The sequence below is a fragment of the Cebus imitator genome, unplaced genomic scaffold (assembly GCF_001604975.1).
Source record: "Cebus imitator isolate Cc_AM_T3 unplaced genomic scaffold, Cebus_imitator-1.0 Scaffold224, whole genome shotgun sequence".
Classification (NCBI taxonomy): Eukaryota; Metazoa; Chordata; class Mammalia; order Primates; family Cebidae; genus Cebus; species Cebus imitator.
The window spans coordinates 3,470,372-3,480,916 of record NW_016107539.1 but is presented as its reverse complement, the minus strand read 5'-3'; the positions used below and the strand labels follow the sequence as shown (position 1 = coordinate 3,480,916).

General features: G+C 39.6%; 1 protein-coding gene across 1 annotated transcript in view; it reads left to right on the top strand.

Moving 5' to 3' along the window:
* The window catches only part of CYP24A1 (cytochrome P450 family 24 subfamily A member 1), a 16,276-nt gene extending 9,354 nt beyond the window's left edge, over positions 1-6,922 (top strand). The window contains exons 7-11 of the mRNA XM_017496901.2: positions 1,316-1,461; positions 4,989-5,155; positions 5,928-6,006; positions 6,510-6,707; positions 6,806-6,922. Coding sequence (XP_017352390.1) covers positions 1,316-1,461; positions 4,989-5,155; positions 5,928-6,006; positions 6,510-6,707; positions 6,806-6,916 — 701 coding nt within the window. The 3' untranslated portion in view covers positions 6,917-6,922. The remainder of the gene's footprint in view (positions 1-1,315; positions 1,462-4,988; positions 5,156-5,927; positions 6,007-6,509; positions 6,708-6,805) is intronic.
* The last annotated feature ends 3,623 nt before the right edge of the window (positions 6,923-10,545 follow it).

The window sequence follows — 10,545 nt, the reverse complement described above, 5'->3', positions numbered from 1 at the left end:
AAAAAAAAAAAAAAAAAAAAAAAAAAAAAAAAAAAAGTAAAATCTATGGAGTAAGGGATCAGCTGGGTTCAAGTTGCTCTCTGTCACTGGTTGTTGGGGTGGCTTGGCCAAATGTGCTATCACCTTTTCATCCTCAGTTACCTTGTCTCTAAAATGGACTAATAATAATTAATAATAAAAAGAAGAGTACCCACCTCAATGTAACAGTTACATTGGGTCTAGTATAGATTATAGATAACATAAAAACCTGGCATATCACAGTATCTCATTGGCCAGAGCTATTTCTGCTACATGATGAAGGGGAAGATTGGATGCTAGGCATTGTTCACTCATACATTTATTTAATCCTCACAACACGCCTGTAAGGTAGGTCCTTTTATTAGCCCTGAGAGAGGTACCTGAGACACAGAGAAGTTAGCAAACGTTCCCAAGATTGCATGCTAGGTGGTGGCAAAGCCAAGGTTTGACGCCAGACAGAGGGGTTCCAGGACTCGAACTCTGACTGCTGTGCCATATCTGAACACCATTATTATTACCATTTTCATTATTCTAATGAGCCTGGTGGTTGTTTGCTTCCAGGTGAGGGAAGGCAGGGGATGGTGGCGCATGCCTGTGATCCCAGCTACTTGGGAGGCTGAGGCAGGAGAATCACTTAAACCTGGGAGGCGGAGGTTGCAGTGAGCCGAGATCGCGCCACTGCACCCCAGCCTGGCAACAGAGCCAGATTCCATCTCAAAATAAAATAAAATAAAATAAAATAAAATAATTACGGAGATACATGCCTAGATTTTACACTATAAAGATTAGAAATTTTTACCATTATTGTCTACATACAGGGGCACTGTACTTGTGTGTATGTATGTGGGGTGTGTGTGCTTAGTAACATCTGAGTCCAAGTCAGATTCTGAAAATGAACCCTAATCCTACCTTCGTTTATGCTTATTTCTCCCAAGAGCTTAACTCTTACTACTCAAAAGTATGACCTGCAGCCCAGTGGCATCAGCCTCACCTAGGAGCTTGTTAGAAATGCAGAGTTCCAGGCCCACCTGAGGCCTGATTCAGATTCTGCATTTTGGGAAGATGCCCAGGTGATTCCTATACACATTAAAGTGTAAGAAGTCTTGCTCATGTGTGTATTGAAACATCTTTGCCGACTTAACAAGAAGCCAATAATTAGTGTGTGTCACAAATCGTCAGTGTTCCTGAAAAGACTATTTAGATATTGTCAGAAGGATTTGGGACTGAAGTTTTCTTTTGTGATTTTCCCCATCCTAATTTTCAACTGACTTCCTCTCTTTCTTCCCTGCTCTAATAGTCAAATCTTGTATCGACAACCAGTTAGAGAAGTATTCTCAGCAGCCTAGTGCACATTTCCTTTGTGACATTTATCACCAGAATCAGCTTTCAAAGAAAGAATTGTATGCTGCCGTCACAGAGCTCCAGCTGGCTGCGGTGGAAACGGTAAGGATGGGCTGGATTTGGGCTTGCTAAATGAACGTCTGTACAATTTTTAGATGACAAATTTTAAATAGTAATTCATCTCATTCATTTCACCCGGATTCACTGAGCACCAACTTCACAGAAACGAAAGCTCTCATACTAGATGCCGCTGTGCCTCAATGCACAGCCTTTTGTCCTGAAACACAGTGTAGTGGACTTCACATGCCCCAGTGACAAAAATCCAGAGTAAGATGTAATCAGTGCTGTGATGTACATGCAAACTGCTATGGGAATTCAGGAGCAGCAAAGTTCCATGCCCTGGCAAGATACCAAATCCAGATTTTTCAAAATTGGATGTATTTTGTTCAGTCACACACATTATCCCAAAGTGCCTAACTGTGGCTGTTACTGTAAAAAGAAAATGGCATACTCTCTTTCAAGCCAATAATATTTTTATCTGCTTGGAATTGTAAAGAAAGTCTCAGAGAAAGAGTCTGGGGCAAGTGGGTTTTAACTGAAGCAAAACAGCTCATTTTAAAGACCAAAATTCTGTCTCTGATATGGCCAGTACTCCCTAGGAGATAGTAGATAGTGGATACTAAGTGCAGACCAACCCCAAACAAATCCTTCCATAGACATTCAGGCAGGTTTAATTGACTTGGATACTTCTTCCAGCTACGATGGGAGTGATCCACGTGAAAACTGCCCCTAAGTCGAGATTTTATGCACCTTAAAGTCTCTAAGCAAAACATAAAGCAGTCATTTATTTTCCATGCGTTTCCCCTTCTGTGCTGTTTCTCTCCTGAAGAAAAGGTAGGGTTTTCTCTATCAGGACATAGCGAGTTTCTCATTTCTCCTCATGCTCCAGAAGGTGGTTGAAAGTAGAAATCCATCCTTACTCACTTTTCTATTGAATTACTTACCCTTGGAGGTTCCTTGAAGTCTTGAAAGTAAAATGTACCCATTATTCTTTCATTTTTTCAACTGGACTTCACCTCTCCGAGGGCTGAGGGCAAGGTTTAGGGTTGTCCACTGCTGTGTTTCCAGGACATAGAACAGTACTTGGCATATAGCAGTGGCTAAGAGATTCTTGTTGAATAAATGAAGGAATTCAGGAGCTATTGAGCACCTTCTGTATGCCTGGGACTGTTCCAGGTTCTTGAGAGACCACCATAAATCAGAGACAAGGGTTTCCACTCTCACGGAACTTGTATGCAGGTGGGGAAGACAGACAATAGACATGTGAACAAACAAATGTGGTCACTTTAGATAGTGGCACGGATTGTGGAGGACACCATCAGGGTGGCATTATAGAAAGAGGTGGAGATGATGGGAAGAGACCCCTCTCTGAGAAAGCAGTATGTACTGGAGCCAACTCTGGAATAATGAGAAGGATCCAGCCATGGGAAGACCTGGTGGAAGAGTACTGCAGGTAGAGGAAACGGCCCATGCAAAGGCCCTGGGGCAGAAAGAGGGATGGAGCTAGAGAACAGGCAAATGTGGTGAGAGCTGAGATTGAAGAAGTTGATGGGCCGTGTTAGCAAGGGCCTTGTGAGCCTGGGTAAGGCATTAGGATTAGATTGCACCTGTGATGGGAAGCTCTTGCACGGTTTTAAGCAAGGGAATCACCTAATCCTTTATGTTTTTAAAAGTGGGCTCTGGCTGGTGGGTAAAGAATGGACTTAGCAGAGAGAGTAGACACAGCAGACCAGTTCATGAGCTCGGTCTGTTCCACAGAGGTCAATCCAGGACAGTGTGTGCCCCTGAGGTTTCCCAGGCCACTTCCCCTGGAATCAGCTGCTGCAGCTCAGCCCCTGCAGTTTTCCTTACAGGCTCGGACTGTCTTACATGGCTTTGGTAAAAGTGACAGTTATCTGCCTTTTGGAAACTCTATTTGGGACTTGCGGTGAGGGACTCACTGATATGGTCAAATCCATTTCTTTTTTGGTCCTGGCTATTCTGAAGTCACATTTGGAAAATCAGACCCATTTGAAAGTGTATCTAATTTGATGGCTACACCCTCTTCCTGTTTTGTAAATTAGACTCTTGTAATAATGCTGTCTACAGTTTATTTGTAGCCGAGGCTGCCAGTTCGCTGACATGAAGAAGGCTGCCTGGGAGGCATCTTCTTCCAAAAATAATAAATAACCATCATCTCTGAATGGTCTTGCACTTTGCTCATCTGTGTGAGTGGCACATGGCACTTAGCAACAGCGCCTTCATGTCTGCGAGGAAGGACACAATGATCATTTTTAGGGAATATTTGGCTTAAATTAGCAAAGAAAGGCCTAAAAAATAAATATATATGACTATTAGTGGTGAATATTATGTAGCCTAAAGCTACACTGGCTGTTTCCACCAATATTTTTTCTCTAAATGTCTTTGGAGAGAAAATAAAAGATGCCACTTAAAGGGGCGTGGGCCTTTGTCAGAAACTGCAGCTGCTTCCTTGAAGTACTCAGCTCAGTGCTCGAATTTATTTTGGCATTGGCACCCTCGTATGAGGGCTCTTTACATGTGGCTGAAACCCTGAGTGCAGATAGTGCCTTTTTATTTTGGTGGTAACTTTTTAGGGTATGGCCAAAAACTTTTAAATTCCAGAAATGCCATTTCTTGTCCATTTGCACTGTACCATTTTCTTCAGGGCTCTCATTAGCAACAGCCTGAGGATCACCATCCTGCTCTGTTTACTTCATTTTTACATTAATGTTTTTTATCTCAAGCAACTTTTAATTAAATTTTTATTTTAAGATCATCGTAGATTCACATTCAGTTCTAAGAAAAAACAGAGAGGGATCCCTTGTATCCATTTCCCAGTTTCCCCTGCTGGTAACGTCCTAACAAGAAAACATTATCATAACCCTAAAATTGTCATTGATTTAACCCACTAATATTCTCATTTCACCAGTTTTACATGTACTCATTTGGGTTCAAGCAATTATTGTGTCAAACTGTATGTTAGGCCGGGTGTGGTGGCTCATGCCTATAAACCCAGCACTTTGGGAGGCCAAGGAGGGTGGATCACCTAAGGTCAGGAGTTCAAGACCAGCCTGGCCAACATGGCAAAACCCGGTCGCCACTAAAAAATACAAAAATTAGCTAAGTGTGGTGGTGGGTACCTGTAATCCCAGCTACTCAGGATGCTGAGGCAGGAGACTCGCGAGGCAGAGGTTGCAGTGAGCCAAGATGGCACCACTGCACTCCAGCCTGGGTGACAGAGGGAGACTCCATCTCAAAAAACAAACAAACAAACAAAAAAAAAAACCTGTATTTGAAATGTTCTAAAGCAGCTGATTAAAAGATTATACTTTTGTTTCCTCAGTAAATAATTTAAAATATATCCCTAATTGATGTTTTATAAAATAAATCTGCTTTTTCATATATTGGATTTATCTAAAGGCAAAGCAATAGGATACATGAAAAATCTTCACTAATAATATATTTGCAGAACAAGGTGGTAGGCATCATCGCATCACCTTTTCTTCAGCTAATAGTGGCTTAACGCAGTTATTTACAAAAACTCAAGTTTATGTCCATTCGGCTTGCAGACAGCAAACAGCCTAATGTGGATTCTCTACAATTTATCCCGTAATCCCCAAGTGCAACAAAAGCTTCTTAAAGAAATTCAGAGAGTATTGCCTGAGAATCAGGTGCCACGGGCAGAAGCTCTGAGGAATATGCCATATTTAAAAGCCTGTCTGAAAGAATCTATGAGGTAAGAGCATCTCTCTGAGCCAATATGAATGTGTTAGCACACTGTTGTCTTAAATACAAAGCCAGGGACCCCCTACTCATGGGCAGCTTCCTGTAGCTAATTAGAAACATTTATCATACTGCAAAAAGTCTTTGGAGCCATATTTCTTTTCCAGCACTTGTTTTCTAAATCATTTGGTCAAATTCTATTAGATCTTGGAAAGCTGGTGCCCTCTCCTTTAATTCAGTAATCCTGCTACTCTAATGAATGCTGTAAGCACTAATTAAGATTGGGGCATGATTGAAGGCTATGAGATGAAAGCTCACAAAAGAGCCATATTATTATATGATAGGACCTAGAGACAGCTTTGTTTTTGAGCCTCTGGTATAAAACATTTTTTGGAAAATTTTTTTAGGCCCTTTTGGGAAAACACAGCTCACAACATGTTAGGATTAGAAGGAAACTCAACTTTGTGAAGAGTAGAGAGGAGAAACTTTGAACAAACGTCAGGCTTCAAGGGCTAGCATAGAAAGATACACATTGAAGTCAGGAGTGACGTATGAAGAAAACCAACATTAACAGCTACTAAACAGCCTTGCACTGGGTTTTAACTAACTCAATAAGATGAGAGGAACAAGAGATGTGAATCTTGGGGAAGAAAGAGACAACTTCTTTAGGAAGAGCTGTGATCATGCTGCCTCTTTGAGTATGCACTTGGGCAGCACCTAATCCAATCTGCATTTCCACTGACACTTCAGTCCTCACCTGTACATCTTTGATTTTACCTTCTCAGGCTTACCCCGAGTGTACCATTTACAACTCGGACTCTTGACAAGGCAACAGTTCTGGGTGAATATGCTTTACCCAAAGGAGTAAGTAGAATTTGTATATTCTATACCTTACAAAACCTCGAAAGATACACTTTGCAAATATTCATCAGCTCCCCCTAGACTTTGTACTGGAAAACATTCATTTTTGGAAACACACACATGGTAGTGAATAGTTGACACATTGCATAGCATAGAATTAGAATTATTGGCTACGGAGACAGAGACCTGGATTCGGTTTCACCTTTGTCTGGCTTATCTTGAGTGACTTACGCAATCTCTGTGAACCTCAACTTCTTTATCTGTAAAATGGGTTTAATAACAATCTACCACACAAGGTTGTTGTGGGTGTGATGTACAATTTTAAAGCCCTTTACCTATTTATTGCCTGGTGCATTTTAAGCACTCAGTGCATGTTGCCAATTGTCATTATCAAAAATTTGTCGATTTGGCTTTTCATTTGTAAGGTGACAACTTTTGTAAACATTTGCCATTTCAAAGGTCTCTTCTGGTTATTTTAAATGCTATGTGTTTCTGTATGTTTTTAGACAGTGCTGATGCTGAATACCCAGGTGTTGGGATCCAGCGAAGACAATTTTGAAGATTCAAGTCATTTTAGACCTGAACGTTGGCTTCAGGAGAAGGAAAAAATCAATCCTTTTGCTCATCTTCCATTTGGCATTGGAAAAAGAATGTGCATTGGTCGCCGATTAGCTGAGCTTCAACTGCACCTGGCTCTTTGTTGGGTAAAACCTTTACCTGTTTCTGCAATTACGTTCTGTGCTATTTCATAAGGCAGAAGAAGAGAGGGATAATTCTGTTTTTGTGTGCATGTGCGTTACAGATTGTCCGCAAATACGACATCCTGGCCACAGACAACAAGCCTGTTGAGATGCTGCACTTAGGCACACTGGTGCCCAGCCGGGAGCTCCCCATCGCATTCTGCCAGCGATAAGATGCCCCAGATGAGCATCCAGGGGGTTCATTATCCTCTGCAAGGTACTGACAATGACAAGGGATGAGCCATGCTCAGAAGTCAGCCAGACTGGGATTTGAATCCCTGCTCACTTCTAACTTGCTGGGTGACCTTGAGAAGTTCCCTAATCTCTCTGCTTTCTTTTTTTATTTGTAAAATGAGGACCCAAAGAGAGTGCATCACAAAAAAAATAATATGAACACCAAATACCTATTCCTGAGCCTGGCGTCAATTAAATGTTTAGTAAATGCTAACAGCTGTTCATGCTTTTTGCATGTGAATAGCAAATGTTGGCAAACTTTTTCTGTAAAGGGCCAATTGGCCAATATTTTAGGTTTTGTGGACCATACAGTCTTTGTCACATCCTCTTATTACTACCTCAGAGCATGAAAGGGGCCACAGATAATCTGTAATTAATGAGTGGGCTGATGTCCTAGTTTTCTATTTCTGCCACAGCAAATTACTAAAACTTAGTGAGTTAAACAACACACATCTATTATTTTACCGTTCTATAGATCAGAAGTCTGACAGGGCTCCTCCAGGCTAAAATTACAGTGTTGTCAGGGCTCTGTCTGGAGGCTCTAGAGGAGAGCCTGTTCCCTTGCTAGTTAGGGTTGTTGGCAGAATTTAGCTCTTCATGGTTACAGGACTGTAGTCTTCATTTTATTGCTGCTGTCAGCTGAAGGTTATACTCAACCTTTAGAGGTTTCCCATATTCCTTGGTTCATGAAAACCTCCCCATCTCAAAGTCAATAACAACGGTCAGTTGAGTCCCTCTCAAACTTTGAGTCTCTCTTTCTTCTTACGTTGCTTCTGTCTGACATTATCCACGATCACATCTCCCGTCTCAAAGTTCATAACTTTAACTGCATCTGCAAAAGTCGTTCTTTCACATAAGGTAGCATATTCATGTGTTCCAGGGGTTAGGGCATTGACATTTTAGGAGGACCGTTATTCTGCCTACAAAAACTGTTCTGATAAACTTTATTAAAAACAAGCGGTGGGCTGTATTTAGCACTAAGGTCTAGGTATGTGTGATGGCAGGACATGTAATGTAAATGTATATATTTATCAGCCTGTATTGAATACATATTTTTTCTGACAATAGAGGAGTTCTTATGTTCCCTCCATGACTTTTGCCATATCCATATACCAACCAGATGCTATTTATTTCAATACTACTGAGTTATTTCCTTAAATTAATATAAGCCTAATTGTATACATTAGTCTTGTCCTGAGCAATAATTTCCTTAATGAAATTAAGAATTAGTAAGTCTAGTGATAGTCTCCTTATATGCATTAAAATGAATTCAAGAAATGATCAAAAGTTAGTCGAAGAAAGCTCCAATATCATTTTAGGTGGAAATATGACATTTGTAACATATGGCTTTATAGAGTGACATATGACATGTCAGTGTTTAAAATCAGATTCTATCATTTTTGTTCTTTGATCAGCACCTCTTAGGATTTTCCTAGAAGAAATTGCTGTTTGCCAATGGCAAGTTAAGGAGCATTTGCTGATTGGTGGATTTAGAGAAACTTAACAATTACAGATGAAATTTCTGAACAAGGCCCAAATGAATATATTATTATTCCTCCACAGAGCGTCTGATGCTATTTTGAAATGTGTCAAATTCTGAGCATCCCAACCAACAGAACTGAATCAAGTAGAATAAGGAAAGTATTCTCACTTGTGAGACCCCCAGTCTTCAGCAAAGACAGCATGTTGACCACAGCAAGCCACACCTGTGGCAAGAGCCCAGGGCAATTTTAGTTTTAGCATATTTTTTTGGCTAATAATTTGTCTTCTTTAAATATACTTCTTTGATATATAATTAGGGCGTACCCTTTTTTTTTTCAGATTTTTTTTTTTAAACCAAGACCAAAGCAGCCATTTTGACATTTCTACAAGAATGGTGCTTTTGGCTTCTACATTACCAGAAAGCAAACTTCAAACACCCACAGCTTACAAAGAACATTTAAGCCCAGGTGTTGATACTTTTTCTTCTGCAAAAATTGTTCCAGAAGCTGTACTGTCTTTCTAGATGGTGGTATTTGCTAAGATCACATCCAACTCAGGGAAGCGGACCGAGTGCTGAGATCCAAGGCACTCTACAGGGTTCACTGCTGGTTTACCCTTCACCTGCATCAGCACCGCCTTCAGGTGCTTACAATGACCTGGGAGCCTGTTCTCTCTTGCATCTTCCATGACATGAAAGGGAGGCTGGCACCTGTCAGACACGTAGAGCTACTAACTGTTTCAGCCCCTGCCTACCACATTCATTGTTGGAATCTTTAATTCCCAAGAATAAGTTTACATTTGACAATGAAAGACGTACAACAGCTAAATTTTCTGGGGCTGGGAGTAACACTGACAATCCATTTACTGTAGCTCTGTTTAATGTACTGCTTAGGGAAATACCTGCTTAATAATGTAAGCTAAGCTAAATGATGGTTAGTTACCAGGTCTCCCATGAAATTGTGTTCTTCCTGCATTGCAATAAAAACATTATTGGGAAATTAGAGAACACCTCTATTAAAAGGACTTTAATGAAGTCAAACATCTTGTAAGACTAGTGACTTACTGTGGCATAATTTTGTTAAAGGACCTTAAAATTCTTTATTTTCTTAATGTAATTCCTTTATGGCATTGAAGTATGGATAAAGTAATAGTTTTTAAATTGAGTTTATGCATATGAAGCACAGACATGCGTGTGTGTGTATGTGTGTGTATCTGGTTGTGCCTGTGTGTGTGTTCTACTAGCAATTTGCCTTAGTCTTTTTTTTTAATATTTGCAGTACTTGATTTAGGATCTGTGGTGCAGGGCAATGTTTCAAAGTTTAGTCACAGCTTAAAAATATTCAGTGTGATTTTAATATTATAAAATGAGTTCCCATGCCTTGATTTTTCTGTCTATTCAATGGGACAATTGTAAAGCATGCAAAAGCTAGAGATTTGTTATATAACATTTGTTATTTGAGCTCCCAGGAAAAATATGATTTCACAAACATAAAATGCATAGAAATGCATGCAATATTTATGACTTAAAAATTGGGTTTACAGATGGTTTATTTGTGCATATTTTTACTACTGCTTTTCCTAAATGTATACTGAATATAATTCTGTATATTTGATAAAGATTTCCCTTCCTAGGTTATATTTTTAGACTATTTCAGAAATATACATTTATGTCCTTATATTTTAATAAATATGTACATATCTAGGTATATGCTTTCTCTCTGCTGTGAAATTTTTACAATTATAGATTTACATGTCTTGTCAGATTTCATCTGTATACCTTCAAATTCTCTAAAAGAATAAAAGTTTTTAAAATATTTGAGAGACTTCCCCTCTTTATTGCCTTCGTTACAATAAAATAAAAACAAATTCAAACTTCGTGTTACTAGAAAATTTTCTCATATGGCCTACAAGTCCTCTATTACAAAGCCTACCTTTAGATAAATCTAGACTTTAATAGCAGTTTTACTGCAAGATTATTCTTAGAATTGCAAAATAACTTTCCATGTTTTTGCTGCTTAAATTATTTCTCAAGTCTAGTTACTTCTATCTCTACCGCCCTTGTAATCACACTGGTTGTGGCCACTAA